Source organism: Azolla caroliniana, unplaced genomic scaffold (genome assembly GCF_043228905.1).
Source record: "Azolla caroliniana isolate FFs.n. ecotype wild unplaced genomic scaffold, voAzoCaro1.0.p SCAF_5, whole genome shotgun sequence".
Classification (NCBI taxonomy): Eukaryota; Viridiplantae; Streptophyta; class Polypodiopsida; order Salviniales; family Salviniaceae; genus Azolla; species Azolla caroliniana.
In genome coordinates, this window is record NW_028230440.1 from 16,195,268 (window position 1) to 16,218,201 (window position 22,934).

Consider the following 22,934-nt stretch of genomic DNA (forward strand, 5'->3'; position numbering starts at 1 on the left):
TGGCTGGTTGCCATGGCTCCCTTTTCTCTTGTAGAGCATAATGCTTCATGCTTTGTGCATGTGCCACCTTCATCTCGACCATCTCCTTGGTCATCAAACTTTCTTTTATCATCCTTTCTTGTTCCATGCATGCCTTTTGAAGGCCTTATTGGAATACTATTGTTGAGTACTCTTAGTGGTCCATTCTTCAATTGCATACTCACCTGTAGGTCCTTAAGTGAACACATTTCATGCTTCTCACTTTTTCTACTTTTGTGGTATACTCTCGTGTTGGAGTTGACCATGACGTCCATGCTAGTGTCATCCTTGTTAGATTTTGTGATTACATCTTTTGGATCCATTTGACCCACTTGGCCCTCGTCTTCCCTTATCGTGCTTCTCTTCGGCTCTTTGTTGCAATCATCAGCTTTCATCATTGTGCTTCGTTTGGACTCTTCATCGTACACTTCGGCTTCATCCTTTGCTTCCTTGGAGCCACCTTTTGTCTCTTGGGTCTCACGCTGGTTCCTAGATGCAACTACCCAAATCTCTAGAACATCTATGAAGGAATTATTATCTTGATCATCGCTTTCCTTTGTCGTGTTGTCCATAGTCATCTCCTTGATTATGTCTTTGTCACACGCATCAGCTTTCGTCATTCTGCTTTGCTTTACTTCCTTGTTGCATGCACTAGCTTCAACCCTTGCTTCCTCGCCGCCACCGTCCTTCTCTTGGGTCTTACATTGGTTAATGCCCAAGTCTCTCAAACGAGTGTGGAGGGATTTATACGATTTGTAGTTTGCCATTGCCTTTGTCGTGCTACCCTTAGCCACTTCCACCTTATGATTGTTCGCATTGGCTTTGATCTTTGCTTCCTCACCGCCACCTTCCGCCACCTTTCGTCGTCTACCCTCTTCGGCTTGACATCTCCTTCTTCTTCGCATGTGTTAGCTTCGGCCTTCACTTCCTCGCCGCCACCTTTTGCCTCTTGGGTCTCACGTTTGCTTTTCGACGCATCTGCCCAAGTCTCAGGAACAAGTGTGGAGAAATTCTCGACACGGCCATCCGCCATTGACTTGTCCATAGCCACCTCTGACTCGATGTCATTTTTCGTGGCTATCTTCTCAATCATGTCGGCCTCACACTTTTTATCTCCCTTGATCATGCAAGCTTTGCTCATGCTTGCACCTTCATCACTTGATGTTTCAGACACGAAGCGTGTTCCGAAATATTTATCCTTGCTTGAAGTGGCATTCGCCACCCTTGATTCATTGGTTTCATTCTTCATCATTGTTTCTTTGCAAGACGAGAAGGCGTCTTGTTCCACACCTTCTCCCGTGGTTCTGTCGTACCGAACTTGGGCCTTCGTATTGGCCATATCATTACTCCACCTTTGTTGGGAAGTCTCTTCTTCCTTGATAACCATTTTAATCGGTTTTGGTTCCATTATAAGATTCTCTTTGGCCTCGACTTGCACCTTTAAATTCTCATATGCCTCGTTTATGAAGGCCTCTATGTTGAGTACCATCGAACCTTCCCTCTTCAAGCTCTCTTCTTTAGGTGGTAGTTTGTAGTTGCTTCTTGTCCTCCTTTCACCATCCCTCATGGGTTGTGTTGTTGTCGATGAGAATCTTGTCTTCCTCTTATCGTGTAGTTGACATACTCTTTCCACTTTTGTCCAATCCTCGGTGAGGCCATTTGCACCATCATCATCATCAAGTTGGATTCCAATGGCCTTCCTTTCCTTCCAATCGATTGACTTCACAAACATTAGGACTTTTTCCACCCCCACCAATCTTTGATCCTGCTCCAAGAGTTGTGCAAAGCAACACTCGAACTCAATGAAAGCATGCATGGCACTTTGGTGGGTCTTTAATGATGATACCCATTGGTCGAACTCGTATAGATTGCATCTCTTTGGTTCTTTGTATCTATATGCCTCCATGAGATATCCTCCTACCGCCTCGTTTCACATCGGGTTCACCAAAGATGTCGCGAATATACAACGAAGATACGTGAACTTGAGGCAGGACCCCGGGGCCTCTGACAAGAGGATATCAGATTCGTACGTTTACGTTTTAAGAATTAATCGAAATGACAAAGTTTGATAATTTTCATTAGCAAAGAAAAAGAAAGTTACAATGTATCCCAAGATTGGGATTACAAAAGTTTAGGGTTTGTGAGATATGGCTTTGATAAGAAACAATTAGGTTTCAAATTTATGAGATATGGCTTTCATAAGAAGAAAATTAGGGTTATTCGAGAGATATGGCTTCCGTAAGGAAAATTAAGGTTTTTGAGAGATATGACCTTCGTAAGGAAATTAGGGTTTATGACTTCCATAAGGAAAATTAAGGTTTTTGAGAGATATGGCCTCCGTAAGGAAATTAGGGTTTATGACTTCCGTAAGGAAATTAGAGTTTTTGAGAGATATAGCTTCCGTAAGGAAATTGGGGTTTATGACTTTTGTAAGGAAATTAGGGTTTTTGGCTTCCGTAAGGAAATTAGGGTTTTTTTATTACCCCAAAAGATGGCTTTTGTAAGGAAATTAGGGTTTTTGGCTTTCGTAAGGAAATTAGGGATTTTTTATTCCCCAAAAGATGGCTTTGATCCCCTAAGGCCCATTCTTATCTATGGATGGATCATGGAGAGCTAACTTTTCTCCTCCCTTCTCGCACTTAGATGAAGGAACTCCAGTTTCCATCTTCAGTTCAATTGCATGCATCCACATGACCTTTACATAAAGTTTGACTTTAGTTGTATGCATTCACATAACCTTTACTTTACTTTAGTTCGCCACATGATCCGTCCGGTCCAGTTGCATCCGACATGTCTAAAACCATTAGGAGTAATTAAGCCACATCCATCCATTCGAATAATGTAACCTAAGTCCGACCTTGAACATTCTATGCTTCACACATAGACATAATTTAATAGGTTCTGGCTCTCCTTATATACTCTGGGATCTGATGTTGTCCTATCTATGTGGGATATCTCATAATTTTGTTTTCTTCTTGTTCTCAAACTTCACACACACATAACTTAATACTTGTTTATCCGTTTCATGTGTAGTAAAATGCGTTATGAAGCTCTTGAAGACATCTATCTTTCCAAATCAAACCATTAAGCTAATCTTAAATAATTATTTTACTAGTTTTCATATCGTGTGTGAAAAACCACACGACAACGATAACATCACCATTGCTATAATCATGAACCATGCACTTATCATCAACAAAATGTACATGAAGTCTAACTTTGGCAATCAAAGGAACTGAAATTAAGTTCTTCTTGATACCAAGCACATACAATATATTCTTTAAGATGACAACACCTCCATTTTCAACTGAAAGCTCAATTTTTCCTACTCCGATGATAGGATAAGAGGCATTGTTTGCACACACCACATGTCTTCCTTTGGGTGCATCTTTCAAGGATGCAAAAAAACTTTTGCATGTAGTAATGTGCTTTGAAGCACCACTATCAAAGAACCAATCCGAATCAATCTCACTTACAACCATACATTTAGAGTGCAATAATGCATCATAATGATATGTAACAACACATGCCCAATAATCTTGGGCTATGTTGGCTTCATCACTCTTTGCACATGAAACATTTTCAGAAATGGTCATGCCGCATTCCTTCTTCTTCTCATTGCGCTTAACAAGCTTTCTACACTCTTCAATAGTATGGCCAACCTTTCGACAATATTTGCATCTCTTCTTCTTTTGCAAATCACCATCATTAGAGGAATAAGTGGAAGAGGGAGGTTGAGGCTTTGGTTTTGATGAACCAAAAGCTGAACCATACTTGCTTTTTCCTTTTTGTGAGATAGCAAGTGCTTGTGTTCCCTCTATCAAACCACTTCTATTCACTCTAGATTGTTCTTCTTGCAAAAGAAGAGACACAATCTCATCAAATGCATACATATCGGTATTCCCTTTTGCAACCAAACAAATAGTAGTAACAAAGCTTTGAAAAGATTCGGGTAATTCTTTCAACAATGTAGAGACAAGTGATGTATTCGAAATGATCTCATCTATGTTTGCCAATTGCTCTTTCAAATCTTTGATGTGTGTCACATACACATCTACTGAATCATTTTCAACCATATATACATCCTCAAGTTGCTTTCTCAAATATGCAACACATGCTTCATTACGCACGGCATTCAACGAAGCAAGAGTGTCCCATGCTTGTTTGGACATAGAGCATGACCGAATATGTGGATCTATGTGACGCTTCACAGAAAGTGCAATCAGTGCATGAGCTTGAACATCTTTTCCATCCCATCTAAGTTTCTCTTGTGTGGGTGGAGTAGATGAAGTCACTATGTTCGAAGATGAACCTGTATCTATGACAGTAAACTGTGAAGTAGTAGGACTAGCAGGGCGCCGATCTACATCTACCACTATGTTCCATAGTTGTTTGGCAACAAGAACGTGTTTCATCATGTAGGACCACATTGGATAGTTAGTCCCATCAAGCTTATCTTCAGCTTGAAGCATACCAAACAAGTAACCGTTGTTTGCCATTTTACCAAAGAACAAGAAAGTGGCAAAATCTTACCTCAACAAAATCTGAAATGAGTGCTGAAATTGCAGCTCACAAACTATCACTTGGATGGCGATTTTGACTACACAAACGGCTTTGAAATGGGGGTAAAACAATAGGGTACTTGCTGAAAATGGCCTCTAAGTGCTGAAATACACTTCTCTATATTCGGAACTTGATTTGCACAGTTAAAAGTGCGCACGCGCCATGACGCGGACAACCGAAGATGGAGAGGATGAAGAACTGGCTCTGATACCACTGTTGGGTGTGTGAGGAAGAGTGAGAGACACACAAGAAGCTCAGACAAGAAGCACTCACAGAAAGAAGGCAATGGCTGGAATAACTCTCTCTATTGATGTAATAATACAAATCTAGTAGGAGCTGAAATATATATCCCTAAGTACTAAGTACCACCACATATGAGTGACTCATGTATGTGGTAACATGGGGAAAAAACCTCTAACCAACACTAGAGTAAAAAGTGCCCATGTATAGGGAAAATGGTTCACATCAAAGCTACTCATGGAACACGTAAGTGTAACATCTTTTGATGGGTCGATCGGCGTAGCTTCTGCTTTGTCGATTTCTTGGCCGACTCAGACTTCTCTTCCGAAGGTCCATCTTCGATCTGTTTGGAATCGGATTCTCTTCGATCCGACATCTTCTTCTTCCCCTTCTCTTTGCGCGTGAACCGTCTCCTCGGTTCCTTGCGTGGGGAGAGCATGGCCGAGTCTTCACTACTCGTCGGCTCTTCATCTGACTGGTCATTCCGACTCAGTCACTCATTCGACCCACTTAACTGGAATGAGATCTGACTCTCATCTAGAGTACTGAATCCTTCTTCATCTTCTGCCCAGATCGTTTCGGGCTCACTGGCCTCATCCTCCGGAATCGGGTCAAAGTCGAACATCGGAGCTGGTAGAGAGTACCATGATGTCGGCTCATCAAATTCGACATCTTGACTCACTCGAACTTGTTTTGTTCGGGGGTTATAACACTTATAACCCTTTTACTCATGTGAGTAGCCGACAAGGATGCACTTCTCCGACTTCGGGTCCAGCTTTCTCCGCTTCTCATTCGACACATGTACATATGCCATACTATCGCATATCTTAAGGTGCCTTAAATTTGACTTTCGCCCGAAATACAACTCATGTGCTGACTGACACCTTATCCCTGATCCGGTTTTGGATGTAGACGGCCGTCCAGACCGCTTTGGCCCAGTAGAACTTGGGCATGCTCTTCTCTTCCAGCATTGCCCATGCCGCTTCCGCAATTGACTAGTACTTCCTTTCAGCCACACCATTTTGTTCCGGTGTGTATCGACAACTGAATTCCCTCCGAATTCCTTTCTGCTATAGATAACTGTTGATTTGGCCGAGAAAATATTCTTTTCCACCATCCGACCGCAAGCACGTGATCTTCCTCTCTGTTTCCCGTTCTACAAGAATTTGCAGGTTCTGGAAAGAGTCGAAAACTTTGCTTGTGCTTTCGATTAGGTAGATCCATGTGTGTCGGTTGTAGTCGTCCATGAAAGAGACGAAATATCCTCTCCCGCTAAGACTAAACGTTCTGTGCTGGTCCCCATACATCCAAATGTATTAGATTGAGCTTGTTACAACTCCGGTTTCTTTCGGTGGGGAATGGAAGCCGGTGTTGCTTCCCGAGCTGGCAGGCTTCACAAATTTGGGCCTTCCGGCCACTAAATTTTCGCAATTTGAAAACAACTTGTTTCGATTGCAAGTCTTGAAGCCTCTGATAGTTGACATGGCCGATCCGCTTGTGCCACAGGTCGATATCTGATTCAACCTTCTGTCCTTTTGCGAACATAGCGCTGTCGAGATCGTTGGTGTTGAGGATGGACATCCTCCCGTCTCGGCGCCCTTGCGCGATGATATGACCCTCTTCCTCAATGAAGAACTGAGGTGTGGTTTATCCCCTGGTCGACGATCTGCGTGACCGACACCAGGTTGTTTGTGATTGTCGGAACATGTAGTACGTTCATCGGCTTTCCCTTTTGTCCGACATGGCTTAAAGGGACTTCTCCGACATGCACGATCAGGTGAGGAGTGTCATCTACGGTTTTGACAACTCCCGATTGCTCCGGTTTTTCCAGAAACAAGAATCACTCTTCGTGGCTCGTCATGTGGTTAGACGCTTCGGAGTCAACGTACCATACTTCCTCTGATCCAGTGTCGCGAAGTTTCGCGCGTGTGTTACTTGGGCGGGACCACGTGTGTGTACAATACAAGAACTCTTTTATCAAGTTTTATTTTATTTTATTTTATTTTTATTTTCGATGATTAGGTACACACCCCATTTTGTTATAAACCAATTGTCTCATGGACCAATTTTAGCCTTAGAAGACGTTAATCTCTCTCTCTCTCTCTCTCTCTCTCTCTCTCTCTCTCGATATATGTATATATATATATATATATATATATATATATATATATTTGTAATTAGCTTATGCATAATGGCAAGTTGTTAGAATACTAATCCTAGGCCATGCGTTCAAGGTTCAACTTTCACGCTTCTCTATTACACCAAACATATTTTTCTTAAATTACTAGATGCAACTATGGAATGCATTACTTTCTGGTCTCCATTGGACAACTTTACCAATTGAGTTACACCCATTTGGGTATTCTTTGTCTTTCTCAAGATGAAACTATTTGGATGTATAATGGAAACGAAGATAATTGCATAGATGCAAAAAATTGGTACGAAAGCTAATGGACAAGTTGGCTTTCGAAAACACTATAGCACCATCAAACACCTTGTCACCCTATGAGTACTAATGGAAGAAATTCACTTAAGAAATAAGGGTTTATATGGTTGTTTCATAGATTTCATGAAAGCTTTTGGTATGGTGCCTCATGAGTATATTTGGAGTCACATGAAGGAATGTTGAGCATCAAGTGAATGTATTCATGCAATTTTTGTGAATCTATGATGTGATTGTGTGCATAGTACGTAATATACTCTAATGCAATGGCAAACATTCTTTTTCATACGAATGCAAACAAATGCGTATGTTATCAAAACATTCTTATGTTTTTTTTTACACTTTTTACCTTAAAAAAAAGTTTACCTTACAATAAATAATGAATACAAAAGTATGGTATTTACCATACTTCAAAGTGTATGGTACGCATGGTTCATACTATGATTCTGCGTATGGGCAATGGAATTTTAGATTTTTCAATAACTCTCTTGGTGTTAAAGAAGGATATCCACTCTCATAAACTCTATTTGGTCTATGGATTAATGAATTGGACCAAATGGTTGCCAAGTTTGTAGATGAAGAAGGCATTGAAGTTGTCATCGAGCATGTAATCATCATGCTTTTGTTCTATATAGATAATGATGTGCTTTTTGCAAATACTTTAGGAGATGCATATAATCTTATAAGGGCATTAGAAGAAATTTACATGCATTTTTTTTTTCCAAAAAAAAACTCCTTCCATTAGTTATAAAATTTTACAAATGAGACGATTATGTACAAATCCTTGAAGGGACGCGATAGTTCCATCTTATGTGGATGCCCACTGACTCAAGAAAGGGAGAGGACGACCATTGTTGGATGAAGGCTATTCGTTGTCTTTCAACTCCCTTGGAGCCGCCCTTAAGGCCATCATATTGGCTCTTTAGAGTGGCTACAATTTCCCTCCATATCTCTTGCAGTAACCTTGTGTTAGGAATATGTCCCTCCAGTGGAAGGAAGAGCCGACTGTTCGGAAAGCCGACAGTCGAAGAGTCAAAAACAGTGAGTCGACTGTTTGAGAATTTGACTATTATTATTATGGTAATAATAATGATAATGTTAGGAAACAGGTCTCTCCGGATGGGGAGAGAGAGAGGAGCCGAGTTGATGAGGGACTCGGCCGAGGCCGAAACCGAATCGTGTACATAGCCAACTCGGGAGACTATATTTGTAAATAGTCTGAAAGTTGCGTAAGTATATATGCAACTAGGGCAAACTTTAGTTTGTGATGAACAGTGTTAGAACTGTAGAAATAGAACGACAGAGAGAGAGAGAGGGAAGTGAGAGTCGTGCCATAGCTGTGTGTGTAACAACAGATGCGAAGAGCCCTGTGCAACTGATGCACTCGTGAGAGAGTGTTGTAACCTTCTCGCTATTGTATATCCACTATTTGTGTAGTGAAGAAATCTGTTCACCCGTGGTTTTCCCCGTTTTAGGGTTTCCACGTAAATCTTTGTGTACATCTGTTTATTTTGTCTTTCTGGTATATTTTTGTGATTCGTATTTCAGCGCGTAGTCCATTTATTGTGATCTATTCCGCATTGATTTCTCAACACCTTGTTGGATGTGCGGTTTGGTTGGAGAAGACTCGCCTACATCGTTGTTTCCATAGAATCCAAAGAGTTATTGGGCTGACCAATTCCAACACCTCTTGAGATTTGTCATTAAGAGGAGTGGAGTGGACATTGTCGCTAGAGGAGAAAAAGACCTCTTGTGCTTTTGTCAACAAAGTCATCCCCTCCTCCTGATGCTCATATCTACCAATTGCGGCTTGCCATGATAGCCAACATATATTTCCCCATTTGATTGAGCCTTGCACCTGGCATAATTGCAACAAGTGGCCAACCCCCCCACCATATTCGATGGGATGTTGGGCAGTCCCACAAAGGGTGTCGTATTGATTCTACTGCATGTGGGCCTCTACACAATTAGGAGAGCTAAGGTTCCCACGTTGCCATGCTCCCACCGGTAGGGACTTATGTATTAATAGCCATTGGAACGTTGTAATTCGCCTCGCGTGTTGTTGTTTCTAGATTTTCTACCAAAACTTGGTGATTATTGTGGGAGGAACTTGAAATGTGTGCCAGACCTTCGCTGTAGTCGGCTCTCGGGCGGTTTGAGCGGCTAGAATGTGGCGACCCAATCTAGTTGTGAATTGGAAGAAAGGGATGGGTTTGCTTCCTTGCCCCGCATAGGGATCACGCCATGTCCATTGCAAAGGGTCCCAACTGACCTTACATAGCCATGTGTTTTCATGAATACATATGTGCCAATTGGGTTGTACTTTGATCGGATCAAGATCTACAATCCATTTATGACCAGTATACGCGAGTACTCGAATTGTGTTATTCTGTGTTGGTGTCTCAATGTCTCGCAATTCAGAGCCTTCGAGTTTGTCTAGTGGTCCCCTACCTCTCGGGAACAGAGATCCCTCCTCGTGGCCTATCCATTTCTCCATTGTCGTCCTCTGAGTAGCAGATTCCCTAATCAGTAGAGCGTTAATGATTTCCGATCTCATAGTCCATCCGCCCCTGATTCCATGGAGTATGTTTGCCTGATCTTGTAGTGGCAATGACATAAACTGTCGCCAACATTCTATACTTTTTCCTGGACCTTCTACAATATATCCCCATGACAACCCCTTATGTGATCCCAATAGTTGATTAGATTCATCCGTAATTTGCATGCATACTACGTTGAGTGTCATTGGGAATGTAGGACCATCATGTTATGCTTTTGTTCTGTATAGATAATGATGTGCTTTTTGCAAATTTAGAAGATGCACACAATCTTATAAGGGCGGTAAAGAATCGATGGTGATTTAATGCAACGGAATATGTTACAGATGTGTGTTGTGTGTGTATGTGTGTTTGAGAAGAGGAGAGGAGAGAGACACAAGATAGATGAAAAATAGAAATACTCAAGAAAACTGTATACTACAAAGGAGATTAACTGACACATTACAAAGTAGGAGGAGGGTGCTTTATATAGTCACCCTCTCTCTTCATTAACTACCAAAACTCATTGGTCATGGGAAATGTGGAAGCTCATTAGTTATGTGTCATAGAATATGATTCTATGACACATAGTTAATGTGTAGAGAGTAGTGGTGACTTTGGACCTTCGAGTGCTCATAGATTCTCAAAGGTGTGTTCACACACTACTATAGGTTGAGCTTGATTCTCAACACGCCCCCTCAAGCTCAACTCGGGTTGGTTCCTTTCAGTTGATGTCCATGTCGGTTGGTATCCGGTTCTCTCTTGTACTCCCCCTCAAGCTTGGCAAGTCAGGGATTGTCAATCCAAGGTCTGAAATGAATTACCGAAGTTTGTTGGCTCTTAGGGCTTTGGTGAAGATGTCGGCTACCTGAAGATTCATGTTGATATGTTGAAGGTCGACATCTCTCGCATGAATGCACTCTCAGATGAAGTGATAGTGCACCTCGATATGCTTCATGCACACATGGAACACCGAGTTCCAAGCCAGATAAATATTGCACATGTTGTCACAATAAAGGGGAGTCAGATCCTTGATGGGAATGCTCAAATCCTTCAAAATCCTCTTGAGCCATACAGCTTCACATGCAGCCACAACCGCGCCCTTGTATTCAGCCTCTCTGCTCGAAAGAGAGACGGTTGGATGCTTCTTGCTACTCTAGGAGATGGCTCCACTTTCGAGGGAGAAAATAAATCCGAAGGTTGATCGTCGACCGGCTCTATTGCTGGCCTAGTCGGCATCCGTGTACCCCTCGAGTCGAATTGATGTGGCTGATTTGTAGAGAATGCCACAGTCCATTGTGTCGCTCACATATCGTAATACTCGCTTAACGCAATCCAAGTGAATATCACTTGGTATTTGCATGAATTGGATAAGGAGACCAACTAGGAAGCTAAGGTCGGGCCGAGTGATTGTGAGATAGATGAGGCTCCTGATCAGTTGTCGATATTGAGTTGGCTCACACTTTGTGGTGCCGGAGTTGTCATCTAGCTTGAGGTTTCGATCGAGAGGGGTTGCCACAAATTTGCACTCAGCCATCCCAAACTTATATAACAAGTTGAGGATGTAGTGTCGTTGGGAGATCATAATGTCGGTTGGAGTCCTAATTACCTCAATGCCAAGGAAGTAATGGAGCTCCTTCATGTTTGTCATCTTGAATTTGCTGGAGAGGAGGGACTTGACCTTGTTGATGTCAACTAGATTTTCACCTCCAATGACTAGATCATCCATATATACGATGATGACAATCAGATCTTAAATCACGTCTTATGTAGAGGGAGTTCTCGGATTTCAACATTCTAAAGCCGATTCAATGAAGATATTGTGTTATCTTCAAATGTCAAGCACGTGGTGCTTGCTTAAGGCCATAGAGTGGCTTCTTTAGTTGGCAGACTACTTTTGGATGAATGTTGGATTCGAAGCTGGGTGATTGTACCACGCACACCTCCTCTTCTAATTCTCCTTGACGAAAGGTGTTCTTGACGTCCATTTGATGGAGGTGCCACCCTTTCGCCACTGCAAGTGCAGTCACGGTCCGCACTGTTGTCATCTTTGCCATCGGGGCAAAGGTCTCTTCATAATCGACTCCATGTGTTTGTGCGTAGCCTTTTGCTACGAGTCGGGCTTTGTAGCAGTTGACGGAGCTGTCGACATTATACTTCACTTTGTAAATCCATCTATAGCCGATCTCCTTCTTGTGTGGTGAGTGGGGAACAAGATCCCATGCCTCGTTCTTGCATAGTGCCCACATCTCCTCGTTCATTGCTTCGACCCATCGTGGATCCTTGGCTCATTTGGAAAGCATTTCTAGTTCACGAACTGTCATCACCTTCATCATAAAGGCATGGTGATATGCCATATAGTCGTTGTAGCCGAATCAGCAAACTGGATTCTTTTCTCGGGTGGAGTTTCTTATTTGCCAATGTAAGTGCTTTTTTAACTCCGGGTGACCTCAGAAGAGGCACATCAAAGTCACTGAACTCATTGTTGAGTGAGTGAGTCGATTCATTGCCGTCGAATTGATTGTCTTCATATTCTGGCATTTTGGCCTTGCTTTGTCCATCTTTGTGACTTTGCCGAGATGCGCTCTGGTCGCTTGGGGGCTCTTGTGGCCCACTGAGCCTGGTCGTGATTGGACTTTCTTCGAACATATGCTTAGTTGATCTTGTCTTCTATCTCTTCGTTGACCAAGTTCGGGTCAAGTGGAAATGATTTGGGAGGAGTCAGCTCTGGTTCGTACAATGATGCCTATTCGTCAAGATGACATACCGACTTACACGAACCTTCCAAGTAGAGGGGTTGAAGCGCTTGTACCCTTTTTGCTCCAATGACTACCCTACTAGGATGCACTTCTCCAACTTGGGATCTAGCTTTTGTCGCTTTACGTCGGGAATATGCACGTATACGATTGAGCCGAATATCCTTACATGGGATAGGTCCGACTTCTTTCCATAAAACTTCTCGTGAGGAGTGACCTCGTGCACTCTGGCTGTTGTACACTGGTTCATGATGTAGACGACGGTATTTGCAGCTTCTGCCCAATATGACTTGGGTATATGCTTCTCGTTTAGCATGTCCCTTGCTACTTCGAGGATGTGCCAATTCTTGCGTTCAGCTACACCGTTCTGTTGCGGTGTGTGTCGACAAGTGAATTCTCGCCGAATTCCTTATTGGCGAAGGTATGCTGTGAATGTATCGGAGAAGTATTCCTTTCCTCCCTTTGACCAAAGACATCGTACATGGCGTTCAATTGTCATCTCAACTTCACTTTTGAATTTTTGGAAGTGTGTAAACACTTCGCTCTTCTGCCTCATGGGAAAGATCCATGTATGCCTAGAGAAGTCGTCGATGAAGGTAACATAGTACCAACATCCTCTGAATGTGGACATCTAGGCCGGTCCCAATACATCTGAGTGGATCACATCTAGGAGGCCTTTGCTCACATTTCACTCCTTTGGAAATGGGTTCCGATGTTGCTTGCCAAATTGGCAAGCTCCACATACTCCTTCAATCTCTTTCTCTTTGAAGGTCGGGAGCCCGATGACGACTCCTTTCGATTGCATTGCCTTGAGCTTGTTGAGATTGATATGGCCAATTCTTTTGTGCCACAACTCTATGTCAGAGTCAGCTTTGAGGCCCTTTGCAAACATGGCCGATTTTAACTCGTTCAATTTGAGGATAAACATTTGTCCTTCCCTTCGACCACGAGCGATTAGTTGACCTTTCTTTTTGATGAAGCAACCACCTTGGTTGAATCGAACTTGCATGCCTTGCTCAACAATTTGGCCGATTTTGCCGCAATATCCGCACTCGATTGAGTTTTGTCCACTTGGACTGACGTGGAAGCTCCCCCTTCTTCCAAACATTCCTCGATTGTTTCCGCTTTCTTGCCAAATTTGGGAGTTTCTTTCATAGGTCAGAGTTTGTCTGCCTCATCCTTGGTCGAATCGGCCTCTTGCTCGGCCACATCCTCTTACTCCATTCCAATGTGTGTAGAGCATGTGGCCTTCTAAGGCGTTGCTCCTTGTTCAAACATGGTTTCCTTCAACCAACAACACGGATTGAAGATCGAAGTAAGAGGGAGGATTCTTCCTTGCTAGGACGACGGTTCTCATCACGTCAAACCGTGGTGCGAGGTCGCCTAGGCATATTTGCACCATCTCATCATCCTCCACATTAACTCTTATTGAGTCGAGTGAATCACAAAGCTCCTTGATCTTAAAGATGTAGCTTGTGATGGACATATATCCCTTTGTTGGATATTATTCAACTCTTGCCAAAGTTGAAGCTTTCTTGCGGTTGTGCTGGCCGCGAAAATCTTCCTAAGATTCTCCCACGCTTCCTTCAACGTCTTGGCTTCACGAATGTAGTCGAGAATGTGGTCATGGACACATGTCGCCAAGAAATACATCACTCAGCTTGTGGCTTGCTCCCATGTTGAGTATTTGGGAGTCATTGGGTTGGGTCGATTTTCTTGTGCTCCTTTGATGTAGCTCCAATAGCCTTGGTGTTGAGCGAGCAAGCTCAACCGGATCTGGATGGACTGAATAAGCTAGAATTGGCTCAGTATCTGGAATGGAGAACCAGATCGGTGTTCGGATGATATCCGGAACGAGGAGCAGGATCGGAGAGCCGGATCGGATTGAAACCGGTAGGCCGTTAGAGGCCTACGGTTCGAGAAGATTGTGGTTGTGTGTCGCAACCGCCGGGGTTCTGTGACTTGGGGATGATCGGGGTGACAAGGCGTAATCGCAGATCGTGCGATGACAAGAAGTCGAGAAGACAAGATAAATGCGACGTTGTCGCAAAAAGAATTTTATTTGTAAAACAACCACTTACAATATTTATTTGCCAAAAGTTACTTGGCAAGACTTGAACTCATGAACTCTATTTGAGAAGGAAGTGTTTGAGATAGACCACTTCAATTTCTTTGGTTTCTATTTGTTATCTTTCTCTTGCAATTTATATATCCTAAATTTAAATTACAAAATTTGATTACCAAAATAAGTTGTTCTAAGAGGATTCGAAGTCGCGACCTTTTGTTTACAAAGAGGCATCTAAGATACACCACTTCAACTTCTTCCTTTTCTTGTACTTCCTTTCTTTTCTTTAACTATTGTCTTGATTTACGTAGGCCACCATCTTCTTTGGCGAGCTCTGTATCCCACACCCACGCAAGCTTCTTGACTCGCTTTTCCTTCCTCTTCTTCTCCTTCTTCCCTTCCTCCCCTTTAGCCACCATGGGCATGGCTTATATAGGGTGGTCAACCGCCCAACCACCCTCTTGAGGCAGTTGGTATTATTTATTTATTTATTATTATTTTATTTATTGATTCTACAAATTCGATTTTGTAGTTGTACATTTGAGAAATTATAGAAATTGCCCTCATTTAATCTTGACTCCCCCTTTTGACATAATTACATTTGTGTTCGAACCCCCAACGACATATTGCTCTCACAACAACACTATGTGTTGAATATACTGTACAAGTTCAGCATGACGGAATGCTGACTTGTCTGCACACCCCTGAACCGAAACTAGAAGCTCTGTCCCAACTCCGGACCGGCTTGCGATGAGAAACGATTCCGACAAATCGTCAGAAGCCTCATATACCTGACAATCACTCGACTTGACCTCAGTTATCCGGTCGGAGTGATCAACCAATTCATGCAGAAGCCGACCGTCGAGCACCTTCAGTGTGCACACCAGATACTCCGGTATGTTAGCGGCACGAAGGATCTGGGATTGTTATACCGACACAGTATAGCTGGGAAACTAGTCGGATACACAGATGCCGACTGGGCTGGTGATGCATCAGATCGTCGATCCACCTCCGATTACATGTTTTCTCTAGGTAGCGTGGTTGTTGCGTGGAGCAACAAGAAGCAACCAATAGTGGCTATGTCGAGCATTGAGGCTGAATACCGGGGCACTACCAATGCACCTGTGAAGCCATTTGGCTTCGGCGACTGCTGCAAGACCTGTGGATTGTGGTACCGACCCTGATCCTGATCTATTGTGACAACATGAGCAGCATTTAGCTCGCCAAGAACCTCGTGTTCCATGCTCGGACAAAGCACATAGAAATGCATTATCACTTCGTGCGTGAGCGGGTTTTGAGCGGTGAAGTTTAACTTTGGTATGTTCAAACGGATCGTCAGGTTGCTGATATCTTCACCAAACCGCTCGGATCGGACAAGTTACAACACTTCACCGAAATGCTTGGTGTTCAACATCTTGACATGCCGCACTTGAGGGGGAGAAAAGGAAAGGGAACGGATGGCCCCGAACAAGGAACCGGAAAGGGAAGAACCAACAAAGGGGGAGACAAGAGGAATAAGGAAGCCGAGTCGACGAAGAAAGTCGGCACATCCGAACAAGTCGGAACGAGCGACATCAGTGTCGTGAAGATTTCCGACTATAGTGAGAAAACCGGGAGGGACAAATAAAATGGGGATGGGCTACATTGCACATGCACTTGTAAATTTGTGTAATAAGAATAAGTAAAAAAATGTAATGGGAAGGGTAATAATCTAAGGTGCTAAAGGTGCACCACAAAGTTCGTAGAGGCATAAATGTGATGTGCACTTTGTAGAGTAGAATGAGTAGTGGGCATTGAGAGTGAATGTGATAGGAGAGAGAGAGAGTTAAGGCCCACCGATTTAAGATCAAGGGAGATATTCCCCATTAAATGAAAGGGGATTTGACTCCCTCTTGTAATGTGCTCACCCCTTACTACTATAAAAGGGAGTGAGGGGTCACTTGTGAAGGGGTTGCCTATTTTGAGTGAGAGAGGTATACCACTTAGGTCAAGGGATTCCATTCGGTTTTAAGGGTTTCTTCTAAGGTTTTCTTATTGGGTTTCTTTTAGGGTTTTTATGTTTCTTCGCTTACTTGTCCGGTTAGGGTTTTCTTGTAGTCGTTTTCGGGTGTGGCTTATGTGGCCTTGGTTGTAATCTTTTGTGAACTCTTAATATAACATGTTGATGTTTCTTGTCTTGTGGGCGTATGTTGCCTCCATCTATTCTATTCTATGTTTATGTGCTATTCTTCCTCTTCTCCTCTTGAGCTAAGCTTCCATTTTGTGTCTTATTCCTTCTCCTCTACTCCCTAGTCCAAGACCCTCGTGGTCCTGCCTCGGATCCTACACGTACTCGTGGAATACCGCGACATCTTTGGTGAACCCGACGTGGAGCGCGAGCAAGGCGGGAGGACGTCAAAAGGAGTCGGAGGAAATGACCGGCTACTGTAGACACTGACACCACGATCCGACCTCAAGTTGAGCTTGAGGGGGAGTGTTTGGCAAGCAAGCTCAACCGGATCCGGATCGGTGTCCGGATGATATCCGGAACCAGGAGCCAAATCGGATTGAAACCGTAGGCCGTTAGAGGCCCATGGATCCAGCCTAGTACGTACGCATATTTTTGGTAGTCAGTGACAGTCACTCATGTGAGCATTGAAGTACCTGTCAGTACGTCTATCAGTCCTTTATGAACTTGTATAAAAGTGCTCTCTGAGCACATTCTATGTACAGAGTTATAAAGAGTATTATTTTGAATAGGCTTTTATGCTCTCTCTCTCTCTCTCTCTCTCTCTCTCTCTCTCTCTCTCTCCCGTGCATATTCTCTGTGTTTAGCTTCCACCGAACCTTTCTCTTTATTGTTGCCATCCGGTACATCCGGTTTCTGATATGCTTCCGCACGTTTAGATTTGGCCGACAAGGTATTGGCGGAACTTGTACTCCCAAGATGCAAAGTTGTTTCCATCCAACTTCTCACTAGGGAGAGTGCTCCCCATTTGAGTATTCATTATGTCAATGTAGATTTCTTCCTTCTTCTTCTCTCTTGGACACGAGCTATGTAGCGTTACTACGATAGTAATGAGTCGGATTTCTTTGAATTGTCGGCGTAGACACAACACACAAGGATGGGCTAGATCGAGCTGCCAAAGCGCTTTGATACCATGTTAAGAATTTATGGCGATTCTGTGCAATGGAATAGGTTAGAAATGTGTTGTGTGTGTGTGTTTGAGAAGAGGAGAGGAGAGACACAAGATAGATGAAAAATAGAAATACTCAAGAAAACTGTATATTACAAAGGAGATTAACGGACACATTACAAAGTAGGGAGGGTGCTTTATATAGTCACCCTTTCTCTTCATTAACTACCGAAGCTCATCAGTCATGGGGAATGTGGAAACTCATTAGTTATGTGTCATTGAGGTCCATAAAAGCACAAATAATCCTTCCTTGCATGCATCTCCCACCTTTATCACATATAAGAACGTAATTGCTCACTCCTTTTGTAGCTAATTAAGATCGTTCCGTCTATTTGTATGTAGTGTCTCCTAATATATCCTTTTTGAAAGCCTTGTTCACTCCCCATGGAAGTCCTCAATTCATGAGTAGATCAAATCGTTGTACCTTGGTTTCAAGTCTCTCTTTGTGTAGTAGATTAGCTAATTGAAAACATTCCATACTCCCAAAGAGAAGATATGCACATAGACGTCAACCACATGAACCTGAATGTTAGAATTTGAAAAATATTCACAAGTAGAAATTAAGCATTCCCATGCTATGATTAACGAGAGTATGGAATCACTTCTTTGTAGGTGATCAATGACTAAAAAAACTACTTGCATTAGGGCAAAAATATTATTTATGTTCGTATATGCATATACCTCATTTGAATATTATACACCTCATCCAGTTTCTTTACTCTCAATCTTTTGATCTGAAAGTAATTTGTTGTAAATTGTCCTGTATTTCATTATTTATGAGATGGTAATCTGAAAAATAGTTTCTAAATTGCATTAGTCACATGATTTTGATAGGGCTCTTTTGCTTTAAATATTCGATGCTTAAGGAAACATGTTCTTGTTCCATTTCTAGTTCTAGGAACTATAGAAGTTGCAGTTGTGGTTTCATTTGAAACCATTGTAACTCGAGTTTCATGAGATCACATTATTTGCAAGCACATTCAGACAAACTCATGCTCAAGGACGTACGTTCAAGGATTCATTTTGGCAAAAAACATCACCCATACTCTAGTTCCATTTACAAACTCTAATAATAAACATTCTGTCCTCCTCACCTTTTTAGAGATGTATACACATGTGCAAACACATACACATAGTAGCGTCTCCATTAATTTTGTTTCACGCCTCCTTTTGGTGAGGGTTGTTGATTCTCCATCCAAATTTGTCCAAAATAGAGGGTTCTTCTTGTTTGTAGATTCTTAATAAGTGACAAATATGAGTCGATCACATCCAAGTTCTCTTATAATGTAATGAGGTATTGTACAATGTAGATGCTTTTCAGTATTCCTTGACAGATATACTTGAGTGCAACTCATGGTACAAATTATATGAGAAGAAATGTACATAAGCATCAAACATGTGAATCCACAAACATAATGAGATTTGAAATATATTCACAAATGGCAAGTGAACATTTACTACCTTGTACAATCGGATCATCACAATTCAATTATCAAGTGGCCAAATTATATCTTTTCAAATCCAATGGAACTGCCGTTAACCTTTTTGTATTTAAGGGGAAAAAAGCAACTAAGTTCTCAGATGTTATCCCTCTTTCGAATCATGAATACATCTACATCGACACATTGATACACTTCATCCAATTCATTGGTCTCGATCTTTTCCACTGAAAACCATTTTAAAGCTTTGTGAGAAAAAACCTCCTCAGCTTGTCTATTTCTACCGTAGGCCAAAAATATCGTGGTTGAAGATGTAGCAATATTCCGTAATGTTTGAACAAAATCATTGATAACACATTCATCATACATGACATCTGCTGCGAGCACAACATCAAACGTTCCAATCTCCCCCACATCCTGGTGTCCCCATTCAAGTGGCTCAACAGAAACAACATGTGAAACAGCATTCATTAGAACATTCTCTTTCAAAAGAGGAAGGTTCTCGGTCAAATCTGTAAGAAGCACATACGGTGCTCCAAGGTACGCAGCTGCTATCCCTTTGATCATAAAAATATGTCAGAACATTCTATAGAGAACTCCAATAATGCACAGCCAAAGAAGTAAACAAGTGTGAGCATAAATGGCCATTTCCTATCATCAGAAGGATGTGAGAAAAAAGGTACTGTCTCCCAATGACTAGAGGGTAGAAGCTTCGCATCCTTTTTGGCATGTTTTCCCTTAACATTCCACCAATGATGATTGAATGCACTAGAAATCATGGTTTAACTATAAAGAAGACAAAAAGAGATCATATATCTACAACTGCCAGAAGAGAGAAATTGGTCATTTCCACAGCATGCGAAGTGTTTTTTCTTTTCAAAAGAAAACATAGCCAATGTGTTGAAATTTCTCTACTAATTGTATTATAAGCCTAATAAACATGATGCAAATGCAAGGTGTAGAAATGTAGAGTTTTTACACTCACTAACAATTCACCCCTCAAAGTAAGATCCTTCAGTTAGCAAGATACAGGTATACATCCTATACTATGTATGGCCAACAATATCATGTAGAGGAGCAAGCTGGAGACTACCACTTACATCAATGTGATCCATAGAATAGTGTAACTAGAATCCAGAAAAGAGCAAGGTTCCTAAGCTTCTGTAGCCCTTTATATCCACATACCATACATGTATGTCCAGATCATGGCCATCTTGTGGTAGGCCAAACTGTGTCCCATAGCTATTGAACCTACTCTAGTCCTAATCAACTCCTAATAATGTAATTATGTGTATGATCATGATATTATGCTTAGCACTATCTATATTCCACCTTAAACATCTTCCCCACTTGTGATTTGAAGTAAATAAAAGAGCAAAATGCTATCAAGACTTTTCGTCCATTTCATTTTCATAAAAATTGTAGCCGTGATTTCGTTGACAGGAAATAAGTTTCTCATTTCCTTCAAATGGTTGAAAAGTCCTGAGTTACGGAGTCATCTTTTGAAATTTCATCATGATGCAACTAGATCATCACAGTTATTGGTATTCAATGAGGACTAGTAGTTTACTTGTGGAACGAAATGATTTTCCTATCAAATTATGATACTTGCACAGGGACTATGTGAAATTACATTGTTTCTAGGCACTCTTACAGAGAGGGAAACTCCACAATAGTATCTTGCATCAAGGTCAACTCATCCATGTCTATGGTTCAAGTTTCTACTTTTGACAGGGGCCAATTCTTACAGTGGGCTGTGACATGCTCTCTGCAGCAGCAAGATCTTTATGGACGCATTTTCTATACTCTCATCTGTCACATACTCTGAATACAACAAAAATACTCTCCTCCATTGAGATCTCAAATTTATAAACACTCATACTCCAACTTGCTCCAAATAAATACACCTTCATTTACATATTCCTGGTTTTCAAACATAAATCCTGAGAGAAAGGAAAACAGCAGTACCTGGTAGGCCACAACCTGCACCAAGCTCGATGCATCGTTTACCACACACTTTCGACGGCCATCTCTCTATATATTTGCTCAAAACAATTGCACTATCCCATACTGTAAGAATTTATAGCCATGGAAAAGATTAAAATTGAGAAACAGAGATAGATTTCTGTATTCGTTACAGAAATGTAGTAAAATGAAAAGGATAAAATCTTTCTTAATATATCACAGAAATGTGGTGAAGTGAAAGATAAAACATGTATCTTTTTACAACAAGGGATGTAATGAAATCGAAGACAAGCCTTGCCTGTTGATGCGAAGCCACGAGAAGAGTATCTTGCCTGATTGATGGTGAGCCTTTCCTCCTTGCCATGTATAAGCATAGTATGGAGGTACGCACGATCAAAACGGTCCCTATCTGGTCTAAAGATCCAGAAATAATAGATTAAAAGCCCTGGTCTGGTAAGGTTAGACCACTAACATCATTAAATTTAAGGATAATGGAACCCTAAACAGGATTTTCGCCATCAAACCATGAAATCAAAACCCTAGTCCCAAACCTAAACCCTGATGCTAAATCTTATATATACTCTAACCCTGAACCCTTAATCCTAAGATCTAAAACCTAGAACCTTAGAGAGCAGCGAAACCCGGTGCTAAGCCAATACATAGGACCTTTAACCTATCAGCACGGATTGGATGTGTTACCTGTGTTCTCTCTTCCACGCCCACGAACGCAGAAATGAATTGGTTGAGCTCGAAGGTGACACCACCATCTGGTGGAAAATGCGGCAGGATCGAAGTTCCTACACAATAAAAAAACGGATTTGAACCCTGCGGAGCCCAAATGCAATGGTTCCAAATTTGCGACCCACTCACTACTACTCAGGCAAATATGTATGTACTACCAAAAGCTATGCTAACCCTACTGTTGGATGGGATGAGGAAATGTGAGAGTTAGAGGACTCTTTCTTGGGGATTTGGAGGCTTGACAGGATGAAAAGCTCCAAATCCGCTGCTTCCTCTTTCTTTCACTACATAAATAGCTAACAAACTCTCTGAGTATTTGTTGTAAGTTTTTATAGTCCTATAGGAGGTGGGGGTGTGTATGTTTGTGTGGCAATGTGAATGAATGAATGAATGGAATGAATGAATAGAGGAGACATTGGTTGTTGTTGAAATGCAAATTTACTGATTGATTCTATCCATGTAAATATACCAAACTTTTAGCGACTCTTCACTGCCTTCTACTAGTACACTAGGGATTGCCAATGTTAATAGTGTACACATTCTCGCCCACTCTCGACTTCCACTTGTAAACAAAACAAACCTTCTTCCACTAGGCCTTAAAGTGTCAAAACTGATTATTGTATGTACATATATATGTATGTATATGTACATACTCTTAAGATGAATTTCCCCCTGTTCTTCCCAGCAGAAAAATAAATAAATGATGGAAGAGGATATGGCGATACAGGCATCTGTTCGCATTTATTTGTTGCTGAATGTAGCCAAGGTCAGAAGGAGCTTTATTGAGAACTTTAGGGTTCCATGTGTTGCAGGTTTTGCCAGTCCCAACCAATGGAAAAAGGGCATGCAGAGAATCCTAAACCCAAACCCCTACAGAATTCTCAACTATGGAAAAAATGTTGGCAGAGAATCCTCAACCTTAAACCCCAGAAAGAGAACGTTATGGAAATAAAAACACTACTGTTCATGAGGTTAGTATTTTATGCGCATT

At 41.8% G+C, this 22,934-nt stretch overlaps 1 protein-coding gene across 1 annotated transcript; it reads right to left on the bottom strand.

Annotated features, from left to right (window-relative positions):
* Positions 1-19,286: 19,286 nt before the first annotated feature.
* Positions 19,287-22,782, bottom strand: LOC147864226 (uncharacterized). The gene is made up of 5 exons (XM_087319992.1): positions 22,669-22,782; positions 21,902-21,969; positions 21,501-21,616; positions 21,206-21,307; positions 19,287-19,794 (listed from the first exon to the last, which is right to left on the bottom strand). The coding sequence occupies exons 1-5, from the start codon at positions 22,672-22,674 to the stop codon at positions 19,376-19,378; spliced, it is 711 nt and encodes a 236-aa protein (XP_087176118.1). The 5' UTR covers positions 22,675-22,782; the 3' UTR covers positions 19,287-19,375.
* Between the last annotated feature and the right edge of the window lie 152 nt (positions 22,783-22,934).

Excerpts from the sequence above, each read along its gene's own strand:
- LOC147864226 (XM_087319992.1), bottom strand. Across the intron at positions 21,617-21,901 it reads GCGTGGAAGAGAGAACACAG|ACCAGATAGGGACCGTTTTG; the intron begins GTAACACATCCA and ends CTGGATCTTTAG. Across the intron at positions 19,795-21,205 it reads TGCAGGTTGTGGCCTACCAG|GGATAGCAGCTGCGTACCTT; the intron begins GTACTGCTGTTT and ends TTATGATCAAAG.